Source organism: Gouania willdenowi, chromosome 1 (genome assembly GCF_900634775.1).
Source record: "Gouania willdenowi chromosome 1, fGouWil2.1, whole genome shotgun sequence".
Lineage (NCBI taxonomy): Eukaryota > Metazoa > Chordata > Actinopteri > Blenniiformes > Gobiesocidae > Gouania > Gouania willdenowi.
Window position 1 is genome coordinate 9,716,084 of NC_041044.1, and position 27,982 is coordinate 9,744,065.

General features: G+C 38.1%; 1 protein-coding gene across 1 annotated transcript; it reads right to left on the bottom strand.

Moving 5' to 3' along the window:
* Window positions 1–4,884: 4,884 nt before the first annotated feature.
* On the bottom strand, window positions 4,885–27,971 carry pus10 (pseudouridine synthase 10). Its single transcript, XM_028457416.1, has 19 exons — window positions 27,734–27,971; window positions 27,541–27,652; window positions 25,175–25,312; window positions 23,714–24,010; window positions 23,538–23,624; window positions 23,022–23,056; window positions 22,814–22,928; window positions 22,662–22,723; window positions 22,063–22,108; window positions 21,559–21,623; window positions 21,390–21,475; window positions 21,187–21,312; window positions 18,411–18,467; window positions 18,262–18,338; window positions 17,338–17,393; window positions 17,131–17,248; window positions 12,196–12,338; window positions 11,748–11,847; window positions 4,885–6,022 (listed from the first exon to the last, which is right to left on the bottom strand). Exons 3-19 carry the CDS (start codon window positions 25,298–25,300, stop codon window positions 5,984–5,986), a joined length of 1,635 nt encoding a protein of 544 aa, XP_028313217.1. The 5' UTR covers window positions 25,301–25,312; window positions 27,541–27,652; window positions 27,734–27,971; the 3' UTR covers window positions 4,885–5,983.
* Between the last annotated feature and the right edge of the window lie 11 nt (window positions 27,972–27,982).

Consider the following 27,982-nt stretch of genomic DNA (forward strand, 5'->3'; position numbering starts at 1 on the left):
ACACTCGGCAAAGGAAGAAGACCCTGCTTCCTCCACCATTCTTCCTCAATCGCATCCGCCTCTTCCTCTTATCTTTTTTTTTCTGCGTCGTAGCTGTAGGACTTTAGGGGAATGGATGTTTACACGTAGCTGAGGCTTAATGTACATGTGCACTGTATGTGTCTAGAATATTGGGGGGGAGGGGGGGTCAACCTTTTGCTGTCATATCACACAAGCACCTGCACTCAAACAGGAACCAGGAGAGTTCTCTGCAAAGATGGGATGTAAGTCAGTGATTTACCTCAAACTGAATCGGATTTGGTGTGATTTGAAAGTTCAGAAAGTGTGTTTTCTCATTCAATTGTGGCGTCTAATAATGTCATGTTTGTAAATGCTGCTAAAACCTAGAGCCCACTTTATTATGTATTTATTTATTGTTCTTTAAATTTGAAACAAAGTCCCCATCATGTTTTTCCACCTAGCGCCATGTTTGAAGGGAAAGCTGTGAAAAATGAGGAAAATCTTGAGCTGTATTTTTAGCTCTTGTTGCTTGTAGAGAAATAAACCTGGCTTGCTAAGTAGCATGAAAAGTTTTGATGAAAAAAATAAAAACATTCTCTTCATCACAACATTTAAAAAATTACCAGCCAACCACTCAAAAGCAAAGTACATTCCACCCAACATACATTAACTGATTTATCCATTTTATATAATGGTTGGAGGGACAGACAAGATGATAATATAGATTATTGCTTTGTGAAAAACACTTTTTGTTTTGTTTGTTGCATTGAAAAAATGGGCTCAACGAAACAAGAAACTTTAAACCAATTATGGTTTACCAGCCTGATTTGTCTCTTTATTTTGTTATCATTTCTATATTTGTCTTGTCAATCTGTCATCAGTGGTACTGTTTAAGTCTTAGCCAATGATATGAAGTAGTCAGAGGAACGTGAAACTGCTTCTTTCTAGGACTGCTCTCTCATTTTCTCTGTTCAGTGACTCAAACACTTTGATAACTGCTGACTAACAATATCTCGCCCTGTAAACTTACAGACTGACTCATGGCAGAATTGAAAATATGGTTATTATTCATTTTTCTTCTTTATTTTAACGTATTCCTTCACTCATTCTGAAGCAGTATCTGGGTTTACATTAGTTAGTGTTGAGTATACATGTATTGTTGCATTTAAAACTAATGAAGGGTCCACTGTTAGTTTTTCTTAATTTACTGAGTACCAACAAATCTGTTTAGTCATTTGTACAAATTGAGTTCATTTCTATTTATGTTTGCTTTCTCTGTCATCACTTGAAAATTGGCAAATCTCGTCACTTGAGTGTTTTGACTGTTTTGAAAGAGACATGCATGTATTCGCAACTGATCATTGATCATCACATTTCTTGTGAGTGGTTCATGGAGTTGCTTTGTTTAGTTACAAAAATCGCCACAGTTGTGGGTTTTTAGACTCATTTATTTTTTAAATAACTACTAACTAAAACTAACAGACAACATGCAGGTCAGGCATTTACAGATGCAAACAAACTAGTGCAGAGGTGACGCTGCCTTTGTTTTGGCATAAAGTGGATTAAAATTCATATTTTCTGGGTTTGTATGTTCTCTAGCGTGAGAAGAATTTATCTGTTAAAGAACGTGTGTTGGGTTTCTCAGACTGAGTCTCTAGAAGGACTCCAGAAGTGAATGTGTGTGTATGTGTGCGCCTGTGATTGTGTCTTTCTGTGTGTATTATTGATGACCTGTACATGAGAAGCATCATTTTCTGTTGGATTGGGATTTGGCTTCCTGCATTTTTTATTACATAAGCGGGTATATGTGGTGGCTTTATGGTGGTTGGTGGTTCAAATGTACTAGTTGAACTCCTACTAGTGGTTGTAGGGTTGCACTGCAAGTCCCTATTAACTGAAACCTGTGCTTGTTCAGAGGAAGTTACATCATTAGGTAAAATTTAAAAAAATAAAATAAAAACAACATAGACATTCTCATAACGTGCTTTTTGACTCATATAACAGCGAAAAGATTTGTTTTTGGGATTGTGATGTTGGCTTTTTACTTGTGAAATCTCCCACTTTGATTTGTTTTTGGAGAAAAGTCTGCTGACCGTAACACCTCAGGGTTTCTATGCCTGCATATAAAGATTTAATAGATAAAAAAAAATGTGGTTTCCAGGTTTATAATGTTGTTTCCTGGTCAGTTCATAAAGTTGGAGACTGTCATTTGTGTGTAAAGGTATTGAGACCTATGGCCAGGACATATCAAACAGGGACTATAGAGGATCAGGGTTTCCCTGTTACTGTGGAGGTATTTTGAAAGTCAGAGAGTCATTGTGAAAAGTTTCAGACAGTTTTAGATGATGTAATGTGGTGAAATGACAAGCTATAACCAGACTTCCAGCTGCAGATGTGGGGATCTCATACCTGTGACCTCTATCAGTATTACAAATATCTACACATTTTCCAGAATCACTGGTTCTGTTACACAGATCACACGAAAACTGAGCCGCGACACACATAATATACTAAGACTGTGAGGACTGCTACAAGGGAACTTACAATGCCCCAAACTTCTTAATGTAAATATGCGATGCCGTTTTGTTCAGTTTCCTCTGTTTGGTCTTTACAACAAAGATTGAAATATGTTACATTCCTGTGTGACTGCAATTCAAGCTTAGTGAGAAATAGTGACAGAAATTCATCAAAAACCACAACATGGGAAAAACCAATAGACACTGGACCATTCCACTGATGTTGGATTCTGTTTTGAAGTTGATAACCTGACTCCATTCTCCGTCGTCAATGGATACAGACTCCGCCTCTGCCTTCCTGACATCACTGACCCCTATGAAGGGATGTGACTGTACCTGTGGGGCATTGTTTCCCTTCACCTCGTTCTAAAGAGAACAATAATCAAAGTGGTTTCATGCTTGACCTTTTTTTTTTTTTTTTTTAATGTCCCTCTTGCAGTGCTGGTTTCATCAGGTTGTTCCAATCCCATCATTCCATTTTCCTGTGCCCTGCTTTTTGTAACATAGTGTTTGTTTTATTTATGTTGGTCATCTTAAACAGTATTACATTGTATGTTGTTAAAAAAAGGCACCTCATAAGTCATTGAAGGATGATGATAATGCTGATGCTGATGGATGCATTAACTGAACTTTGTTTTCATCTTTTGTTTAGGTTTTTGATCATTTGCCTGTTTGTTTTCTTACCAAAACATTAGGGCAAGAACCCAGTAGTGGACTTGCATTGCCGTGGTAGTATTTATTTTGAATTAAATTAAAAAGAAATACATTTCAGGGTATCTGCTGTCATGCCCCTTTTTTTTTTTTTTTTTTTTTTTTTTTTTTTTTGATGGTTTGTGGATTTCTGTGGGGAACAACTAGAAGAAAAAAAACATTCTATGAAATCATACTAAAGTAAGGGATGAGATTTTCCTTGGATAGAAAAGACAGAATCAATGACAAGCAACAGATTCTAAATAAATAGTTTCAAAGTCTTTTCCCAATAATCAATGTTTGCCATTAATATTGAATACCAACTGAAGTGTCATACAATTGAGTTCTAGACATTTAGCGTGTTTAGACTGTAACTGGTCTGATTTTCGCCCTTGAACTATGTAGAATGATTGATGCATCAACACATATAGTTGTATTTACTGTAGCTGCGTTCAAGTTAATTGATCAGTCTTGTTCAAGCCTCATTGTGACCAGGTGATCGACACACAAGAACTTAAATAAGAGTTGAATAGATACTTTAACAATTGGAAAAGGAAATAAACTGTGTGAAGTCGGGCTTCATAGCATGACAAGAAAACTGTCAAACCAACCTGATGCTGACTTCAGAATAACCAAAAAACAGCCTTCACAGTTAACATAAACAACATATAATGTAATTATCAAATCCACGGAAAACACAGTAGTTGGCTTTTATTGCATCAATTCACTGACTTTTGCTTTGAGGAGGAAAATTCTTCTCCTTCAACTTATGACGCAGGTAAATGTTTTTAGGGTGATATGAATCAGTAATTACTGTTTCATTCTTCAAATCTGGCTGGGTTCGGTCAAACAATAAAATGGTCTTTTTCTCACTGGGATGAATGCAGATACAGGCAAAAAGGCCCTGAAGTCCTTTATGTCAAAATAAATATTTTATGACCACCCAGTCATAAATTCTCTTCCATAAATATTAAATCCCAGTCACAAAACCCCTTACCTGAACAAGTATTAATATTTATCTTCCTTTGTCCCAAAGAAAAAAAACAATCCTGTGTGACTGACTACACATTAAGATGAAGTAAGAAAGAAGTAAAGACAAAAATTGTCACATGTATTAGTAGCAGGAAGACTTACAAACTCATATGGTATACTACCGCTACCTATTCTTTGTTTGTGGTTCAGACTTTTCATACTTTTAAATTGAGCTTTTTTCTGAAAGTGAAAGCCAATTTAAAGCTTTAATCAGATAATGAGAAATAGGTACAATGAAAAATACAGAAACTTTGAAACTGTCCACACAAAATAAGGTGTGGAGGGTTTAAATATAATGAAATGAGATAAAACAATGTCAACTTATTCAGCAACAGAACAACAGACCTTTGTTGTTTCAAACTCTCTTGGAAGTCCATTAAAGCCACATCACAACTACAAAGTTTGAATACTTAACAGTTTAACTAAAAATAAATACAATGTTTTAAAACAAAATGACACGCAAACTTTTTTTTTAATAAAAACCACAAAAATTATTTGTGATTTTTGCCCCCTCCAAAAAAATAACCCATTTTTATTTGTTTGTTTACCCACTTGATGCTGTGGAATGAAACACTACTAATGCCTAAGCACTGGACTCACACAACAGATTAACAGACACCTCTTTCCTCGCTATGCAGTATTCCTGCTTCTGCTTCTTCACAGACAAAGATCACAATTTTCTCAAAAGAAAGTGGGTGGGGTGACTAAGACTTCTTAAGTTTGTGTGAATGTACTTCTTCCAAACTTTTTGAATTGTGGACAAACAAAAGATAAACTTTGTATTTCAACTATTCCTCAAATGTTATAGGAACGCTAGGACTGACCTCCACCTCTTCTCCTCAAAAAAAATCAACCCTCTGTTTTCCCACTTTGCTTCTCCTTCCTTTAAGGACAAAGAGGGTCACCTTTAAGGGAGAATCATCAGTGAAAAATCATTTCACACTCCATTGCACGGAACATTTATCAAACATTGGTGCACTCTCATTTCACCAAATGTGTCATTAAACTGAATAATTTCTAAATGTATCAATCTGTTTTTATATGAGGCAAGACTATATCTAAAGTCACTAAAGCTGTAAGAATTCACTTCTTTGCTATAATCTGACTGGTGCTCCAAGGTAAAATTATTCATCTCTGATTAGATACTGTATTAGGAATATTAGGTATTCTAAAATAGTAGCATACTTGCTACACTAATCATTATGTAATGGCTATGTTTTGTTTCTTAAAGTTTGTGTGCTCCAGCCTTGTAGTTTGAGGGAAACTTTTGAACAACATCCATTGTGTGATATTTTAAACCCTTAGTGGCTCATAAACTGTGGAACTTTAATACAGCACTGAATATTGATCACATATAATAGTTACAGCTACCAGAAGAAACAACAGAAGCAGGGGGGATGTATAATAGAAATATTACCTTTTTCTCAACTTTTAATTACACAAATATACACAAAACTGTACAGATTATTTCAAGGCACACAAATATATGCAGAAATTAAATTTTTGTGCTCAAACATTACTAAGGAAAATGTTGTCTTTCAGTTGTTTGCCTAAAAAAAAAATAACGTAAGTTTTCACATGCTGCAACACCACCATAAATAAAAATACCACATCTTTCCAAACAAAATCAGATCAGTCTTTGAGGAACACCCCAACAGCTCTATCTGAATCACACGAGTTTCTGTGTATGACTTTAAAGACAGCAGATGATGGACCAGCTGTCAAAAGGAGTCGTGAGCAGGAGTTCACTCTGGAATGGCAGGAGGCCAGTCCACATCCACGGACTATTGAGAATAAACAGCAAAAAACAAAAGTACATGTAATTAAACATTTGTCAAAAACATATGTAATTCATACTAAACCTGAGTTTTTAATACTAGTCCTGTTGGTGATTCACTGTGTATACATGACAGAACTTTCATTGACTAGAAAGCCAGTTATTTGCACTTTGCACTAACCAACTAAGGGCATCCTTAATAGGTTTTAACTAAGGTTAAGACGATCAGATTAAATGGATCGGATTTTGCTTGCTTTAGAGCAAAATTTTAGAGATCAGTGATCGGCAAATAGTATCCATCCATTTTTTTAAGTCAGGTTCTAAAATGAAGTGGTAGGGATGTCCCGATACAACTTTTTCATTTCCGATATGATACAGCTATTGCAGCCTTGCGTAACGGCCGATACCGATATTGATCCGATATCAGCATGAATCATACATACTTTTTTTTTTCTCTCTTTCTCTTTTCTTTAATAAAAAAATTATTACTTATTTTTTTGTGTGGAATGTTAGAAAAGGCTTGATCGTGTGATGTTACTCAAACAGAGAACAATATTCAGCAACAGTAGGTATGAGAAAAACGGACCTATTTATCATTAACCAATTGGTTACATAAAAGGGTTAATATCAGACTGATATCCGATATCGATATCGGATCGGGACACCCCTATCAAGTGGTTTCAGTCAACCTGAGAGGGAGCAAAGAAAGACCAGTGTAAGCAGATTTACACAGATGGAGATGTCCACAATGTAGAAATATTTTATATTTTATAACAGTACACATGGTGTAAACATTACCAAGTTCTAGGGTGGGAACCTCTGGGTACCTCACAATACAATACAATACAATACTGCGATTATCGATATATTGGTCAGAAATTAATCTACGATAATCTACAAGAAAAAAAAAAGATAAAGTGAAAAAATACAATTTTTATTTTATATCTCTGAAAGACAATGAATTGAAAAAGTGTCCTATGACCAGTGACACTATTTTAGTGCAACATTTCTGTAAATAAGTGTCAACATACCAATGTAAACAAATAAGTATCTCCAATAGTGCTTTATGTACAATAACCACATCATACAATACAAAGATCATCTCTCCTCTGCTAAATCCGCCTACTATTCTGGTCTAATTCACTCCAATCAATATAACTCTAAAACTCTCTTCTCTCTCCTCACCAATAATACAAAACCCCCCGACTCTCTCCCCCACCACATGCAATCTGCTGACTTCTGTAACTCACTCATGTCCTCCAAGATATCCAACATCCACCAACAACTGACCTCACATGGAGCTGCTATTTCTGGAGTGGACTCCTCAGCCCCCCACTCATCCCTGGCAATTACATTCTCCGGCTTCATCCTCCCCACCATCCAAGCCATTTCTGATTTCATCGTCAAATCTAAACCCTCAACCTGTCAGCTTGACCCCCTCCCTACAGTCATTGCTAAATCCTGCCTCCCTTCACTTGCCCCCCTTATCACCAATATCATTCACTCTTCTGTCATCACTGGTACTGTCCCTCTCTCATTCAAAACTGCCATAGTCACACCCATCCTAAAAAAAACCTGGTCGAGATCCCACCAACTTCAACAACCTCCGTCCCATTTCAAATCTCCCCTTCATCTCCAAAATACTTGAAAAATCTGTCGCCGCCCAACTCCACAATCATCTCATCACGAACAATATTTACGAGCAGTTTCAATCCGGTTTTCGTCCCCTTCACAGCACTGAAACAGCCCTCCTGAAAATTACCAACGACCTCCTCATAGCTTCAGACTCTGGTTTACTCTCCATTCTCATTCTCCTCGACCTCACCGCAGCTTTCGATACAATTTCTCACTCCATTCTCCTTGACAGACTCTCCTCAATCGGCATCACTCACACCTCCCTCGCTTGGTTCACTTCCTATCTTTCTGGCCGTACACAATTCATCCAACTCAACACTCATAAGTCCAACACTTTCCCTGTCCCTGCTGGCATGCCTCAGGGCTCTGTCCTGGGGCCCCTTCTCTTCATCATCTACATTCTCCCACTCGGTCACATCCTCCGTAAACATAATATCCATTTCCACTGCTATGCGGATGACACCCAGCTCTACCTCTCTACCAAACCATCTTCTTCTCTTCCTCCCTTACCCTTTGTTTACAAGACATTAATTCTTGGTTCTCTTCCAACTTCCTTAAACTCAATAGCTCCAAAACAGAAGTCCTTCTTGTAGGCACCTCATCCACTCTCTCAAAATCCAACAGTTTCCATACTTCCTTTAACAACTCTTCTCTCCTTCCTTCCCCTCAGGTTAAGAGTCTGGGTGTCACCCTCGACAGTACACTTTCCTTCCATTCACACATTAACAGCATCACCCGGTCCGCTTATTTCCTACGGAACATTTCTCGTCTCCGCCACTCTCTCATCTCCCACACCACCGCCATCCTTGTTCACAGCCTCGTCACCTCCCGCATTGATTATTGCAATTCACTTCTCTTCAGCCTCCCCAACAAATCCCTCCAGAAACTGCAGCTCCTCCAGAACTCTGCAGCACGAATCATCACACGGATCCCCTCCACTCACCACATCACCCCCGTCCTACAACAACTTCACTGGCTTCCCATAAAACAAAGGATCAACTTCAAAATGCTCCTCATCACCTTCAAAGCACTTCATAACCTGGCCCCTCCGTACATATCTGACCTCCTCCACATTGCCACCCCTGCCCGCACACTCCGCTCTTCCTCCACTCTCCAGCTCTCTGTACCTCTGGCCAAACTCATCACCATGGGGCACAGAGCATTCAGCTACTCTGCCCCCCAGCTCTGGAACTCTCTCCCCCATGACCTCCCACTCTTCAAATCAAAACTCAAAACTCACCTCTTCAGACAATCCTACTCCATCTCGACACACATTCACCACACCAATACTGTACTCTGTTTTATTCGGCTGCACTTGTTTTTATCTGTTTTTATTCTGCTGTTTTTATTGTGTTTATTTTAATGACTGCCCTGTACAGTGTCCTTGGGTGTTTTGAAAGGCGCTTTTAAATAAAATGTATTATTATTATTATTATTATTATTATTATTATTATTATTATTATTATTATTATCATTATGTAAATAAATCTTGAATCCCAAAAAAAAAAAAAAAAAAAGATTATTTTTTAAATCGATGCTTAGCGATAATCAATCGTGCGAAAAAAATGTCACAATATATTGCGGTATCGTGATATTGTCACACTCCTACCAAATTCCATACTGAAAGTGCTCCAGTATGTTCATAACGTGGTGATGTTTACAGTGAATGAGCGGAGAGAATGACACTGAACAGTGAAAAGTGTTTTTACTCCCCTAACCTAGTAGCTGGTTCATTTTTCTTACACTTATAGAGTGTAAATGGACAAACACGCTCCGCAATCATTTGAGCAGTAGGATGCACATGAGCATGTCGGTCAGTGCACAGGCTCTCACACACTAGGTTGAGACAGAAATAAGCATGCAGTTAAAGTGTAAATCTGTAGCTCTGATCAGAGAGTTGGTACTTCTGCATATAACTGTTTGTTTGATCTTAAACATAGAAGCCATGTTAAAAAGTGTAATGCTCATTTTTTTTTTTGTTTTGTTTTGTTTTTTACCGTGTCTGCATTTGTTGTTATACGTTGACCCAACATGTAGGGCAATCATTTTGTGACAACTATTCCTGTTTTTCTTGCAAGAAATAAATGAATCAATTTCTTTTATTGAACCGGCGCTCCCTAAGGAAGGGTAATCTAGACCCTATTGGAGGGAAGACGTAAGAAGAGAGGGTAGTGTTACACCTAAGCAGTAGTGGGAGTAACGCAATTACAGTAATGTATTACTTTTTGCTGTAATGCAGTAATGTAATGCATTACTAATAAAATTTTTGTAATATTATACCCATTACAAATCTGAGTAACACTGGTTATAACGCATTATAACCTGAGATGTGAAAAACAGCACCAGTGACTTGAAGAAACACCTGGACAAGTGCCACGCTAACACCAAGTTGACAGAGAGAGATGCAGGCGTGGCCAAGAGAGAGAGAACAGAGGACGAAAGTGTAGAAAAGAGTCACACAAAGCAGCAGAAATTAAGTTTATCTCAGTCTGCAGTGATACTTGAACCAAGTGAAGTGAGGATGGAAAAATCCCCACCAACGCCAGCAATGACAAGGTAAGCTAACGTTGTTATAGAGAGTGGTACCATACGATACAGTATGGTCACTGGGTCATGCGGCTATCTAGCGTGTTATTATTTCAAACAGCGACACAAACTCAGTACGTGACACTGGCGTATGGCTGAGACAAGGCGCATACAGATTAGATTCCTGCTCTTAAATGTGCACTGTAAAAGTTTTTGGTTTAGAAGTGATTTTTGTAGAGACATTCACAGTAGAAATGCCGCTAGCTTGCAGCTAAAAACAATAGCAGAGTCGATCGGAGCAGCCGCCACCATCATCAATTTGACTGGTGGTTATGTTATCCCGTGACATGTTTGTATTGAGCGCTCATTTAAAATAGTGTTACAATTTTACTGGTCACCATGTTAGCAGCAGTAAAAAACAGTGCATTAAAAAAGAGAATAAAAGAAAAGAAACAAAAAGAAAGAGATTGTGTTTCATATGAATAAGCCTAGACTTTAAATATTTAAGATATTTTTATCATAACCTACCAAACAAACTTTGTCCGCTTTTGTGATTCTGACAGTCATTGTTACTTATTGCACCATGAGCCATCACTGTGCATATTATATTAATATAATCAGCTGCAATAAACTATATTATAGCATTTTAGAATACTAGTCATACTTCTGTGGTTATGTTGGTGAAAGTAACACAAAAGTAGTGTAATGCATTACAATTCAGAGACAGTAATATTGTAATGTAACTACAGTAATTACTAATATGTAATGTATTACATTTTGAAAGTAAATTGCCCAACACTGCACCCAAGTGAGGGGTAAATGAAAGGGGTAAAGGGGTTAGGGTGGACAGGACACAGACGGATGAGAGAAAGGCCTTTTTGGTTGGGTTGTCAATTGACTATTACTACTACTATTGTGCAGTTGAGTGAAATTTCCTGTCTTGGAGCAGTGGCAAATGTGGAGAAAATATTAAAGGGAACATCCCAAGGCTCAAACACGATAAAGATAAGAGTGAACAGAGTTAGTAGATGTGTGCCTCAAAGTGTAACAGAGCTATTTGTCAAAGAGCAAACACTTCCGTTACTGTACATCACAACGAAAGCTATCACGAAGCCCCAGGAATTCGTGTGCGTCCACAACAGATGTGTGTGTATGAGCCGCTATTGGAGGCCTGCCCCCCACCAAGGACCCACAAGACCAGCCAGTGAGGTGGCCCCAGAGGGCACCCAAGGAAGCTCGAATCCCTCCACTTCACCTCTGATTCAATGGCTTCAAATTTATTTTTTAGCTTTCTTCCACTAAGCTATCCTGGATTCTCTTTGTTGAACATGCAAAATGCTCATTGAAATAATGTGGTCTAAACCATGTCTAATTGTGCACAGATTTGCACTGCATTCCTAGTAAGTACAGCGCAGCAGGTAAGGTAAGGTAATAGCACCACCAAAGTATTAAGGCATGAAAGAGATTTTGTGCCCTTTATATGAGATCTTAGTAAATCTGCCCCTAAATGTGCTCCTTGAACTATTTCTATCTTAAATGCTTCCAAAAAACACTATACACATTTTTCTCACCTCTACGTCCAACTCCAGGATGTCGGTGTCTGAGTTTAGGAGCTGGCACATGTTGGGCTTGGTGCGACCAAAGTCACCATGCACAAACTCTTTGATGTAACTGTTGGCAAACATTTAAGGAGAACACAATACTGTATGTCTTCATCTTGAGGATTTCTTCTCAAAAGGTTGTACTCTGTAGTCAGAGCAATGACTATAAATAGAAAATTTAAAATTAATAATAAAGTACTGGTAGTTCTTTAATTGAAAGATAAGTACACAATGCATTTTTTAAATTATTATTACTAAAGCTTTTTATTATTATTCAATATTTAAAATATTTGTAGTTTTATGTGATTTTGGCAAAAACCAATGAGTGAAAGATGATACAAATGAGAGCCACATCAATAGTTACCAGACAAAGAATGTAGAAATAGCCTTCAGTGTCTATGTGGTTTGGTAAGGATACGTTCCAGCCTGAGTCTTTAGCTCTAAGTAGAAGTGATGAGAGTCCAGGAAACGCGTGCTCATGCTGTGGATGACCCTTGGTCGGACAGCCAGCGCACGCCTGTGTAAGACCCTTAGAGGAGTTTTCTGGTCCACAACAAGATCCTGTAAAAACAATCAAGAAAATCAAATTCTAGACAGTTTTGTAGCGAATAAAACCTTTTAGGATTTCAAGCAATTTTGATTGACGTGTCATAATTGATTGCTAGAATTGATAAAAATGGAAAAGCTTCGAGATGCTAGCATACAAAGCTCTACATGATAAAGCTCCTGTGTATCTTAAAGCCCTGTTAGTGCCCTATCGTCCGGGCAGAACACTCCACTCTCAGTCTGCTGGTCTCCTGGAAGTTCCTAAAGTGTCTCGAAGTAGAACAGGAGGCAGAGCATTCAGCTACCAGGCTCCTCGCCTATGGAACCAGCTCCCAGTCTTAGGACGAGAGGCTGATACTCTCTCCACCTTTAAAAGTAAACTCAAAACTAAAGCGTATACTGTATAATAGCAATAACCTAAAACTGACTTGGTCTCGCTGTTTTGGTCACAATCACAGACCATTACACTCAATGGTCAGCACCTCAGACCATTGCGAGAGATGATTACATTCAAAACCTACTTATTTACTAAAGCGTACATCGTATAATTACGATAATTTAAAGCAGACAAGGTCCCCTCTGTAGTGAACGCTGAGATCACTACGTGCACCCAATACAAGACGAAACCTCATCTGCAGTGGTAGCATAACAGAGCATGGCGGAAGTCGCAAGACGTTTAATAATAATATTAACCTAACCACTAGGAATCAGTGTATCATGTTTTTCCTGCAGTCTGTGCCTTCTCCTCGCCCTCCGACGGCTCTCTTTTCTGTTTCAGGTGTCTTGATGCAGGAGCTGGCGGTTCCTGATCGGTGGTTTGCAGCTCAACTAGTCTGGAACACTTGGATGGACTGATCAATGGTTCATGGCGCAACTAGTCTGGGACACTCGGTTGGACTATCCTTCTATCCTATTCTGTTTGCCCTTCAGTCCACTAACCCCAACCAGTCGAGGCGGATGGCTGCCACCTCTGAAGTTGTTTCTTCCCACTGTCGCTAAATGCTTGTTCATGTGGCTCTTGTTGGGTTCTTTCTTTTTACTATGGACTTTGTAATTTGTTCAGCGCTTTGAGATGACTTTGTTGTATTTTGCGCTATATAAATAAAGTTGAATTGAATTGAATAAGTAAGAAGAATTGTGAAAGCTAGATGACTGGGATCAGAATGGTGACTTTTAAAAGTGCAGATTTCTCGTCTGCTCTGAACAGGAACCTCAAGTGGCTGATGCTTACACGTGCAAATTTACATATCATTCTATGTTTGCATATACAGTATGTCTCAGTCATGTTGTCCTGCTGGCAGAGCCAATGACCTGGTGCTGTTGTCACCAACCAAAGAAAATTTACAGCAACACCTGGACCTTCTGCACAAATCCTCCCAAACCTGGCCCTTTCAAGTGAACCATTCCAAAACTAAAGTAATTATATTCCAAAAAGAACACAGCCCCCAGCACCCCAAACACAAATACTTCCTAAATAAGATGGCCCTAGAACAAACCAAAAACTACACTTACCTTAGCCTGAACACCAGTGCCCATATTCACAAAGCTACTCAGAGTCTCCTCAGAGAGCTCCTAACTTAGCCTAAAAATTCCTAGCAAGAAATCTGAGTGATTCAGGAAGTTTCTCAGCGCAACTCTGATAAAATGGTTGACAGAACTTTTTTTTATCTTAGTGAGGAAGTGTGGTTGACCCTGTTGCTGGGTATGATGCAGTCTGCTAAAATCTGTGATTGGTTGTTATAGAAAGGGGAAAAAAAGAAAAGGAAAAAAAGTGCACTGTGCTCCTAGTAATGAATGTAGAATGAAAATCAACTGATCATACTTGGACTGCATTAAGAAATGCGTAATCATGAAATACATTTAATTCGCTAAATTAAATTAATTTGTACACAGCTTAAAATGTTTGAACCTCATTCACATGCCGATTAGTGTATTGATTTATTTATTGTCGTTAACTGTCCACGTTGGTAATTTTACCGCTTTATGTATTTAATATTAATGGTGGAGCAGACGCAGCTGTCAGTGATTACTGTGATTGCTGGCACTGCTAATCAACACATCGTTCCTTCTCCTGTGTGGCACAAGATACGAGTGTGAAGCACTATTACCTGCTGCAATCAAAGCGAGGACAGAGATTACAGCACACAGAGAAGAAAACAAACACATCGTGCAGCAATAAAAAGCTGCTATTACGTTACGCTATGTGAGAATCAGAATACTTTTATTGCCAATTAGAGTTTAAAACAATACAACTTGGTGGATGGTGTGAAAAACAAAACAAAACAAACCAGAAACACTATAATAATAATAATAATAATAATAATAATAATAATAATAATAAATATAAGCCGATAGCGTCTTATTAAATCACTGTCGTTAAACATACAGAGAATATCTCTCCGTCCTCTCTGTCTTCCTCTCTGTTTAAGACACTTTTAGGCTTCTTAAAAGTCGTTCTCACCACTCCTAACAGTTTTTCACCTTAGGAAGTCTCTTAGGGTCAAAGATGCTTTGTGAATTACTTTTATCCTAACAAGGAAAAATTCTGAGAAAAATCCTAAAATTCGAGAAATTCTAAGATTTTTCTAAGAGTGACGTCACTAAGAGCTACTTTTAGCCTTAGGATGTTTTGTGAATACGGGCACTGCTCTCCAGGAAACTTCAATAAAGCTGTGGAACACCAGAGGGACATGGTCAGAATAGCATTCTACGTCATCAAAAAGAACAGCAATTAGACATACCTATTCAAATTTGGCTTAAAATATTAAACTCTGTTATAGAACCTATTTCACTCTATGGTTGTGATGTCTGGGGTCCAGTCGCTAACCAAGACTTTAATAAATGGGATAAACACCAAACTGAGACTCTGCATGCAGAATTTTGCAAATCCATCTTTTGTGTCCAACGGAAAACACCTAACAATACATGCAGAGCAGAATTATGCCAATACCCTGTAATTATTAAAAGAGTAAAAAGAGAGCGTTCAAATTCTATTTTCACCTCAAGGAAAGTGAGCCCAGCACTCTCACCTACAGAGAGACCATAGACAGATGCACTCTCAGCCAGCTGGTTCTAGGACTGCCCACTCAAACACAAGCAGAACCTTCACACAGAACCCCAACCAGACTGAACCACATTATTATAAGAAAACAAAAGGAAAACTACCTGAACCACTGGAAAGAATCGACCCAAACCCAGAGCAAACTGGAAGGCTACTTGGATCTAAACAGGAACTACACAATGGCGGAATACCTGAACACTGTGACCAACCCACAGCTCAGGAAAACCATGACCCAGTACGACTCAGCGAGCACAGCCTAGCCATAGAGAAAAGCCGACACTGACAGACCTGGCTCCACCGAGGGGACAGACTGTGCACCCACTCCACCCAGGGCCAGGTGGAGACCAAACTGCACTTCCTGACCTCCTGCCCCCAGTACCAGGACCTCAGCGACACTTATTCCCCCTGATCATGATCACACACACCCACAAAGACTTTCAGAACCTGTCTGATGTCCACAAACTGCCCTGCCTGCTTGGGGAAGTCCAGCATTGTGCAAACACAGCAGTAAGATTCAGAAACTGCTGTGACAGGAAATGGAACTCTAATGACCTACAGTCCCCATAGACCCTCTCACTTCATTTATGTACATGTATAAATAGTCTGCCCATGCATGAATGTATATATACAGTATGTACTTGTATAACCGGATGCATATGTGTGTGTATATGCTATATGTAAAACCCTGTACATAACCTTTTCCCCTTTTATAACACTTAATATCATTGTAAATGTTGATCTACATATATATATAGTGAAACCCTATTTTTATTCTATTTTATTGTTTCACACAACACAAATGTTGCTATTTCAAATATTTATTATTTTTGTGTGTATATTGTTCAATGTCACACTTGCTTTGGCAATGCAGACTTGTTTCTCATGCCAATAAAGCTGTTTTGAATTAAATTGATTGTGAACATTGTGTAGTTTTACATGGGGGCAATATTACTGGCACCTGCCAACAAATCAAATGTGACATTGTGCATTTCACTTTTCTTAAAATAGGGTAATTTCCAATAACAGTATTTGTGCACTTACCTCATGGCTTTTAATAAATGCTTTGTCATCATGGTGATTTTTTTCTTTTCTAAAATTCATGAATCACTTTTGTCTGGTTTATATTTGTACTTAAAGGGATCCTCCACTGTTTTTACAAATGTGGCTTAAAACCTTTAAAATGCCCTATTAGAAAATCTATACCTAACAAAACCCCTTGTTCTTTCCCATATTATTGTTCAAATTGGTCATTATTCTAAATGCTGACATTAATGTTGATAATGTGGTACTTGCTTTAGACAATCACAATTTTAGGTGCCGCTGTAATAAAAGTGGCTCATCTCTGATTTAGATGTGTACATTTATTAATGTGAATTCTCGCATTTATGAATAAACGGTACATTTGTGTGGAAAGATGTGAAGTTATTAAAAGGACGACATTGATGCAAGGGGGAGTGAAAACTGGGCCTGTTCTGTGTAAGCTTACAGAGAAATCTCTGATTGGCTTAGATGACAAGGATGAAAGAAAGACACCAGCATATATAAAATGAGTATGCCAGTGAAGACAGTGTGAGATTTTTGGCAGTTAGACGTATAAAAATATGTAAATGTTTAACACAGATCAATTATTTTTGACAATACATTAGATCCAAGAGTACATTTTGGTCTCCGAGTTTACAATAATTGTTAATATTAATGGGAATCCAATCAAAATATTTTGTGTGTGTGTGTGTGTGTTAAAGTGACCTTAATGTTGTGGATAAAAGCAAGGTCTTCTTCCTGGATTGACTTGTGGGTCCACACAAGAGCTGTATAAGACTTCGACTTGTCTTCCTCGCCCTCCTTCATCCGACTCATTGCCTCTCTGCATTTTAAACAGAACACGGCACATACAGACCTCAAACCTTTGCATAAATGGTTGTATTTTATTTGTACATCATTTATTCCACTGACCTGCTAACAATCTGTAGGTCCCTCACTCTGATTTTCTCTGAAGACTTGTTAATGGTCTGAAAACAGAACAAAAATAGTGAGGTTAATTTTCTATTTTTATGGCATTCACACAACCACTAAAAAAATGCAGAGTATAAGTCAGACTGTACAACACATTGTTTTATTGAGAAGAAAATCTCAGCCTCCATGTAACGTGTCCATTCTTTTTTTCAGAATCAAGTGTACTACATGAATACAAGTGACAGGCCGTTTGGGCCCAAAAGGCCTTCTCTGCTAGCCAAAACAACATCACAATGCAATAATTCTGTATTAAATTATTTTCCATAGTGTATTCTCTTCATTTCATAGCTTTCCTCTTTGTTTGGCTGCATCCAGCCTCAGGTTGGGTTTCTGGAGGCTGGCACTTTGTTAGAGCTTAAATCCAATCGTATTTTAGCCATCAGGCATTGCCATGGTCCAAGAAATCTGCCCTTAAGCCTTCAGAGTCAACAGTGCAGACAACTGTAGCTTAAAGTGAATGGAAACAGGAATGCTAAAGTTGTTCTCCATCTCAATGCATAGGAATGTTAGGAAACAGGAAAATATTTACTTTTGGAACTGAAAGTCATTGAAGTTTATCCTGTGCAAAGAAAGGAGGATGAATTCTGTTTATAAATATTCTGTATCTGTGGTGAGAGTAATGTATTATTTTAAAAGTTTGTTTTATGATATGGCTCATTATGTAGGTGTGGTGTACGTAGGTAGCTGTGCTTGGTGTGTAGAGGTTTAAAGTTATTTTTACTTGGTTTCTCAAAATAGTCTTCACCCTCATTTATGAAATCGAATGCTTGAAATGCTCCATAGAGGTGTTATCAAGAGGGTGCAATGTCCCAATGAAGGCCCTGATACCAAATGTATGCTGACTGAGTCAGTGTCACTGATCACCTCCTGCAGCTGCTTCATCTCTGCTCTGCTAAAACGGGACCTGTGAGGATTCAGCAACTCCATCGCAAAGGGACGGCCTGTAAAAAAATCAATTCAGTTTAAAAAATTCAACTATGGGGTTAGTGAAAAATAATGTTTTACATTCTCACCAGTGCCTAGCGTTCGGACATCCACATCCTCTCTGCCAGATGAGGAGAAGTTAAATCCTGATTAAAAGAAAACATCAGTGGTTATTTTGTTTTTCCTTAAGTTATCGCTTTTCACCATTTAATTCCATCTATAAACAGTAGGTACACCCTGTGCCAGCAAAAGTGATACCTTCATAGGTGTCCTTTGTTTAATTTTGGAACATATTTCGTAGCCTAAAGACAAACCTAGCACTTTCCACAGTGGAGATGCAGGTCTACATGAAGACAGAAGACACAAAACCAAGTATCCACACTAGCAACATATGGAAGCCAAACAGCTTCATTTAAGCCTTTAGATTAGGATTTGAAAGGTAATTATTTATGTATTGTTTATAATTCATTGGATCATATTTTATCTTAAGGGGCCAGTTGTTCAAAACATTTAATCTGGATCAAAATTATCAGGATTTGGAAATCCCATTTTTTGCTACCCAGGATCAGGTAATCCTTCTTACTTTTATGCCGATTTTTCAAAGCACCATTGGATTGGATCAACCTGATCCAGATACACAGTTTTCAAGATTACCAGTGCTCTAAACATTGAACAACATTGTGGGCTACTATAGCTATGTAAAGAACAACAGGTAGAAGAGCCAACATGGCATCACTGTAAGTGTTTTTTATTTTGAGACAAAACACAAAAATAAACATTCACTTTTATTCATGATTTCTTTTACAACTCCTCAGCTGAGCCACAACAAATACAAAACAAATATACATTGACAAATACATTGTGGATAATTTGAAAATGTCTTAAATAAAAAGGCTAAATGTCCAATAATTACAAAACAAACAATGAGGTTCCTCCTCATGTGAGGAAGAGAGACCAGCATTTTCAAGCCGTGCTTTGAGGAGGCGGATCTGAAGTTTTACTTTGGTTTGCTGCAGTTTGAGCAGCTTGATTTGTTCCTTTGCTTGGAGTATCTGTGCTTCTGCTCTTTCTTTCTATCTAGTCCAACCATGGCTGATGACTCCTTTTCTTGCAGCAACCACACTTCAACACTGCTCATTGCACAACAAGATGTGCAATTGAGCATTTAAATGGAGTTCTGAAGAGACACTTTGCATGCCTTAACTACTTGCGAGTGGAACCACAGGGAGCATGCAACATAATACTTGCGTGTATTGTCCTGCACAACATCGCTACCAGATGCAATGTCCCTCTCTGTGATGGTGTTTATGATGCACCTGAGCCTGTTGAAGAACAAAACCAACCTCTGGCGTTCTGTCAGAATGAGGAACTGACTGGACGTGTAGTCAGGGATGCATTGATTGTTTCTTTGAAATGAACTAGTGCAGTGCCAGTAAGAAGTGTCATGCTATAAAAAAGTGAGAGGTTATGTAGCTTTTTCATGGATGGTTTAGATGGGAGCTTTATTTCCTCTTTAATTATGAATAAAAGTTAAATCCTTTTTAAAATGACCTTGTAAACACTCAATTCCTAATGCACATGCAATTTTTTAATTACTATTACTCATCTTAGTTACAAACGTTGCTCACTGAGGACACCTGCTGGTCAATATTTACGGGGTGTTTTTTTTAGGATATTAGACCCATTTTAGTCATTTTTTAAAGCCCTTTGTGCAGTCACTCCTGTAGTTTCTATGCAGCTTTCAACTTATCCTGAGTTATTATGACAATCTGTCAACATTGAGCTGTTCTGCAAAACTGCATTTCAGACAATTTTATGAAATAATTCATGAACGGTCTCATTGCAGTCCAAACCAATCCAACAATGCACACCCTTGAACCAAGCAGCAGCCATGTTGAAAGTCTCAGGTCTATCTAAGCCTGATTCGCACAGATATTTTAGGAAAAGCCAAACACACAGAGATTCCTTGCTTTATAGATAGATAGATAGATAGATAGATAGATTGATAGTGATGACTGAAACATTTCAAATAATAATGTCTACGTTATTTTACTTTATCACTGTAACGGTTAAACAAGTCAAGTGCAAAATATAAATAAAAGTATAGACACTAAATAATACAAATGTTTTATTTGACCAATTTTAAAGTTTTACTACATTTTCTTCCTGAAATCCAACTTGAAATCCTACTCCCTGTTGGGATCAGGATAATCCTGGTTTTTCGGATCAAAGCTATCCAAATCCTACTGAAACGTTTTGAGCAACACAAACTGAAGGTCTGATCCAGATTAAAACTAGGTATGGATTCCGTGATCTAATCCGATTTCAGAATCCTTATGTCCTTTTTGAACAACCCATTTTCAAGATTTGATCCAATCCGATAACCAAAATCTGATCAGATTACCTTTGAACAACTGGCCCAAGGGAGTAAAATAGGTAAGGCCAAAAGAGAGTCCCTGTGAGCTGGAAGTCAGGTGTGCCACACTGGGCAGCTACAATTAACTCTACACTTTCAGTCCTCTTTTGGCAGATTGAAAGTGTGAGTACATTTTTGCCACTTGCGCCTAAGTCAAAAGAGCACTGCACCAAGGAATATATCTGAGCCAACATGACTTTTAGATCACCAACCACAGGGGCACTAGCCGTCGCCGACTGTACAACGTTTATGGGATGTACAATCACAGATACATACAACTTGTGTCAGTCATGCTCATGTCATGCGCCAGGGATGACATCATATTAAGAACACCACCTTTATATTATAAATAATACATTATTATAATATTTGATTCTCTCAGAAGAAACCCTCTCTAAACCAGTCCCTGCTGAACCTCAGCTGAGATACTTTTTCAACTGTAAACTCACCGGCAGCTCTAAAGGCTGAGAGGACATGTTCAGCAATCAGCTCCTCCACTGATGACTCCATCCTCCGCTCTCCATCAATCAGCCAAGGTGTCTGTGGAAGACTGCGGCAGAACTTGTTGTACCTCCCTGACTCATTAGAAAAAAACCAAGTGATTATGACATTACTTTTAGACAGTAATTATCAAAAAGGGATGCTTTGTTACCTGCTATAAAGACAGACAAATGAAGACACTGGATGTCCGGAAGATAGCAACATCTGGTCGGCTGTGCTGGAGGACAGGGGTATTGTCTGAGAAAAGTGCAGACATTAAATTATTGAAAACTACTCCTTTGAGAAAACATTCAGTAGTGATTTTAATAACAGATATGTACCGCAAAAATGTGGCATCAGGTATCTTCTCTAGAGCTTTGATCACAGCCATCCGGGTGAACACAGACTGCAGATAGGAGCCAAAAACCATTTACATTTGTGTCAGCATTAAAGCAGAATGTTTGACTTGCAATAGAAGGCACAAAATACATATTTAATTGGAATGCAAAACATGTAATGCCTAATTAATTTCACATTTGTTGTTTCCACCCTTATGCTTGAACTTGAAAATCATTCACAGACATGTTGTGAGTGTCAGCATAAAAAGAGGATCACACATTGAGAAGCTATGCCAGGACTTCAAAGAGACTACTCATGCTCAAAAACTCTAAATCACGGATGAACTAAGACAACTGGAAAGAGAAGTGGTCTTAAACTCCAGAGAGACTTGAGACACTCATTCTCAGTTATTACAAACTCTCAATTTCTGTTCTTCCACCTAAAGTGGCAACCCGTTGATCAATCCCATTACCTATGTCCAATGTCCAAACTTGTTGTTTCCTCACCTGTTTGTTCTTTGTGGGTTTGAAGCAGTCAGGACATGCAGCTGCTCTGTGCAGACGACAGAAAAACAGCAATATAAAATGTATGACTAAGCTTCTAAAGTGGCATGTTAACAGTAATAAGTTTATTGAGAACAATATTATATTTTTGAATTTGAATTTTCCCTTTTTCACCTTTTATTTGGGGGGTCCATTTCCATTTTTAGAATCAGTTGCTATTATTTAAGTTTATTATGATTTTTAAAAATTACATGATCTTTTGTATTTTAGTGTCATTGTTCATATTTAGTCATGTTGTTAAAAAAATTTCAATGCAAAAAATTGGGGCGGGGGGGTCCATATTCTATATAGGGAGTCCATATTACACTGGGTAAAATGACAGGCCCCATATTCTATGCCAAAAAATGGGGGGGTTCCCATATTCTATGGGGGTCCATTTACAATCTTACACTGGTACTTATTTTACCATGTAAAACTGGTCATGATTTCAAATTTGTAATATAATTCACTGCAAAACAGATGGTTTTGCATTCCCGTGATCATGTCTTGGAATACAGATTATCAAGAATCATGTCCTCTCTAAGCAAGTGTTTGGGGCTCACAGGAAGTGACAGTCTGCATCTGTGTCTGGGTGATTGAATTCCACGCCAACTTCAAACGTACTCTGTGGAGAAAGACAGTGCCACAAATTCAGATCAAGGTTGGATTTCCATTGAGCTTATTGTTTTCTCATTACCACAGCTGCATGTCAGACCTTGGTCACCACAGCCACTCCGCTAAGCTCCTTTAAGAGCAAGTTCTGCATGACCCACTTGAAGGCTTCCTTCACCTGGATGACATCGTCCTTGTCTAATGCCAAGCCCTTCTCTCTGAAAGTAAGGAGAGAACCTACTATTTAACCTTATTGGTGACAGTTTAAACTGTAAGGCTCTACATGCAGGTGTTAAGACCAGTTATTGTACCTTACTTCTTTCTTTACATGGAGCCAACAGGAGTGCTGCAGTAGAAACAACCAGAGTATAAATAAATAGCAGAATAAAGTAGTGGTTAAAATTCCTCCTTTTTATCATTGTGAACATACTACGATTAACACTGGAGGTTTGCATTTGTAGCAGTGGACTAATTATTTTCAACTTTAATTGTATATCTTGCTACACTAATAAAAACTGGACCTTGGTAAAACTACATAACATACAGCCTTTTCTACTACTCGGGTCATAGCAGTCTTACACACATCACGATTAGACAGCACAGCTAATAAAGAATGCATAATGTGGAGGTTCAGGCCTGAATAAACAGGCCGATATTAACCAAAACCCAAATTAAAAACTCAAAAAGACAAAATTACAGCACATTAAACTCAAAATTCTTCCACTAGTTCAAAAAATCTTGTATCTTTATGTTTAAATTATCTGTTTAAGACTATGTTAAAACCAGTCCAAGAATAACTGCACATCTGCAAGCACATAAAAACTGACCTCTCGGACACACAGCTGAGCAGGCAGAGAGACCGACAGCACCAGTGTATCAAATTGATAGTCTTCTGACTTGATTGTCTGAGCTATCTGTGAAACACAGGAAAACTTTACAAAATTAATAAAGCACACACTGCACATATTTGTAAAGTGCATGGAATATTTTTCACCCCACACACCTTTTTGGCTTGGATCACACCACATAGCTCCTGTAAAACTCCTAAACACACTGGGCAGACGCAGGACGTCTCTCCCTTTGAGATGGGCACAACATTAGCAGACGTGGACGCGTCCCCCTCTGACTGAGGCAAAGTCACGCTGCGATCGAGTTTAGGTCTTTTGTTCGGAGGATCTTCATGTGTTTCTATCACTGCTGCATTATTGGCCCTGCTGATGGTCTCCATGTATTTTGGCGCCTCATGGCATTTGACATTTTCTGAATCTCCAATAAAATCTTGAAGTTTCTTGAGTATTTCCTATCACAAAATAAAGATGAGGCAACAGAGTTTTTGGCTTCAGGATTATGCACGTTGTTAGACACCTAAAGCAATAAAACCAGTTATTCTGTTATAATAATGATCAAATCAAGTGAGTTCTAATATGTGAAAAAACAATGTGTTCACCATTTTGATATGAAGAACATCTCTCTATCTATCTATAAAAGCAAGGAACATCTGTGTGTGTGTGTGTGTGTGTGTGTGTGTGTGTGTGTGTGTGTGTGTGTGTGTGTGTGTGTGTGTGTGTGTGTGTGTGTGCGTGTGTGGAGAGAATATCTCCCCGGCGCGGTATCTGATCGACCTGAAACTTTGTCAACGGCTTCCAAATACCTTGAGTGTGTGCATCCGTTATTTTGGAGTAATTCGGACAGAGCTGAGGGCGTGAGGGTGGGCTCTCAAGTGACTGGATAACAACATTGGAACATAAGGATGACATCATTGGAACATAGGGATAACATCATCAATGTAGAGGTAGGACTGACGACATCATCGCTGGAGAGGTAGGCCCAATGTTCTAATATTCTAATGTTCTAATATACCAATGTTCCAAAATGGGTGGGGTGTGGGGGTGGGCTCTCCAGTGATTGGCTCTGGCCCACATTGTTTTAGAACACTGATGATATCAGTGATAAGAGTGATATCATCAGAATTCCAATCAGAATGATCTAACTGATGTCATGATAAACGCAGGTTAAACAAACAGGACATGAGCCGCACGCACTCCAATTACTACTACTACTACTACTACTATTCTACATATCACTTTTGATTGTACCATGCCAAAAAAATCGACATGCAGAGAAAGAACGGAAATGTGAGGCACAGGAGTGACTGCACAAAGAGCTTTTAAAAAAACCACTAAAATGAATCTAATATCCTAAAAAAAAATAATCACCCAGTAAATATTGACCAGCAGTACTTCCTATGGGCACTGCACTAGTTAAATTTGAAGAGCAAATAAAAACTACAATAATAAAACAGTTTTAGAGTTCTAATGTTACAGCAGATGAAGGGTGTAATAATGACAACTATGCCAAGAACTAAATAAAAAGCAAAAAGCAGATCTCATTTTATAAAGTCTCAACTATAAGTTGGGCGACACTGGAACTGTTACGTGAATAAAAAAAATGGTTAGATTTGCACCTGCAAAGGCTGCCTGTAGGAGGCCTGTGTGCTGACACAGCAGAATCTGAGGACGCAGCGAGCGCAGCATCCAGCGGTCAGCAGCTTCCTGGCAATGGGCTTGTCCTTTTCTTTCAGCGGCAGCATGACTGATGGCTTCTGAAAGAAGAGCAGAGAAACAATCTACATTAAATCAGCTACCTGTGTAAACATCCCTGGGGCCTTAAAGATGTGCATAACATTTTTAATTTCTGCAAATAAACCTAGCATGAGAATGTGCGCTCCTATATGGTAAATATGACCTATGCGCACAAACATATTGGAGGCATAGGGAAACTACAGCACCGGTAGTGAATTGGAGAGCGATTCATGCCATACGTCTATTGTTCTTACATACTGTATGAGAGGGTTAGAGATTGAGGTAATCATGAATACCCAACCCTGCAGTGTTTTAGATTCACATATGCAAATATGCTCATTCTAGAGGATTATGTGAAGCGTAAATTGATTATACAATCGATTTGCAATCTGACAAACTTAGAACAGAATATACTTTATTGTAATATATGTACATGTACACATACAAAATGTGCTATCTGCTTTTAACCCATCCATGAGGAGCAGTGGGCAGCTCACAGAGGTGCGCTTTAGCTTAAGGGCCAAATTTTATGTACTACTCCTTTGTAGTTTATTAATTCCCATATAAAAATGTCAACATGACAGCCAATGTAAATTAATTAAAATTGAGGTTAGCAATTTTGAAGGGAAATGCAGAATATAAGTTAGATTTGGAGGTGCATTGCTTTGCCTCTTTTCAAAAACGTGTTTTTCTAAAGTTATACTCATTAACAGGAAATAAGCTGACTGAAAGCATTACCCAATCTAATAGCAACAAATAAGAAAAGGCAAAAATGGGTGACTGACTGTGATCGCCTGTCTGCATGTTACAACGGGGTGTAAGTTGTTTTGCATTCTGAACCAGCTACTATAGGCTGCTCCAGCAACCCTGTGGATCAGCGAGTATGAATGAACTAAAGAAGAATGAATTTCGTTATGTTACATATCATTTCACTGGGACAACAACATCATTAATTCCCCAAAGCTAAAGCAAAACTATTGCTGTGAAAACCTACAATAAAACTATGGTCTGACCATTACATGAACCTATCGTATGCCTTTACAGTATATCCTATAAAAAAATGCATCTATCAATTTAACTTTAACATTTTTTTTTAAAATGTTGATTTCCTACCATTTTGAAGCTACAATCATTGAAATTGTAAAATGAAATAAAATGAAACAAAATTTAAAAGAAAAAATAGCTTTATTATAAAATCGTTTTTTTCTTTACATTTCTTTGTGATAAATATATAGATTTTTTTTTAATGACATTTTGATTAGGGATGTCCCGTTCACATCCGATACAATACCAACATTGCAGCCTTGAGTATTGGCTGGTACCGATATCAATCCAATCTGATATCAGCATGAATTGTATACTTTTATTACTTATTTAGTAGTGTGGAATGTTAGAAAGGCTTGATCAAGTGATGTTACTCAGAAAACAATAGTCAACAATTCAAGTTCACTTCAGTTATTTTTATTGTCAGTATATGGTGGGAACAACTGAGGGAGGGGACAAAAACATATCGGAGCACTTTTATCTGTGATTTTAGATGCAGTCCGATAAAATCCTATATTCGTTTTCCTGGCTGATATCGGACCGATATCCGATATCAATATCGGATCAGGACAACCCCAATTTTGATGAATGAATGCATGAATGAATACTAGATTGTTCTTACTTCAATCGGCATTCATACAGCGGCTGATGTATTTCCTAATCATAAAAAAAAAGCTTAACTTTACCCAAATACCAGTTTAATAATTTGTATTATTAAACTGGTAAAAAAAAATGCATGTTAACCTTTGATTAAAAAAAAACAAACAAAAAAAAAAAAAACACTACAACAACTATGATTACATTATTTGACTTACTCTTTCGCTCTTCCTGGCATTTTGCGACATACATTTTATTTCCACATCACTTACGTTTCCATAATCCAGCCTAACAGCATATATGACTTTAGAAAGGCTCAATAAAGCCTGACAGGAATTACTACGCTAATTTAAAAAAGGTAAAATATAGACCAAAAACTGATATTCACTAGAGTGGACAGAAGTGACAAGGCTGACTGTAAACGATGCACTTCAACTGATAAATTAATAAATAACTGCAGCGGGTGCATGCATGCCTTCAGTCAAGATGAGTGCTAAGCTAAATAAGCGCACATAACCCCTGTGAAACATACGACGTGAATATTTTCAATCTTTTTCTTTTAAATACACACAATTAGTTACACACCAAAAACCAGACATCAACTTACCTAATTTAAAAGTAGTTTGTCCACAAACACGTGAAATGAAGATAGATAAAAGAGGAATGACTACGTTCGGTATCGATGTACATCCGGGTGAGCCCGGCGGGGACAGGCAAAACTAGTCAAATCAAAACAGGAGAATAACGATATGTGTTTACACAACAGATTTTTTCATTCATTCATTCATTTTCAGACCCACTTATTCCTGTTCAGGGTCGCGGGGGTCTGCCGGTGCCAATCTCCGGCTCTCATTGGGCGTTGGGCGGGGGTACACCCTGGACAGGGCGCCAGTCCATCGCAGGGCAGATTTTTTCAGACGATGAAATCACCTGGCAGTATTTGTTTGGGAAAAAAGAACAAACAATACTAAAAGCATTTACATTGTTAATGGACACAAAAGAAAATATGATATATTAAAAACGATAATGTGCAGAGAGGTAACTGAGAC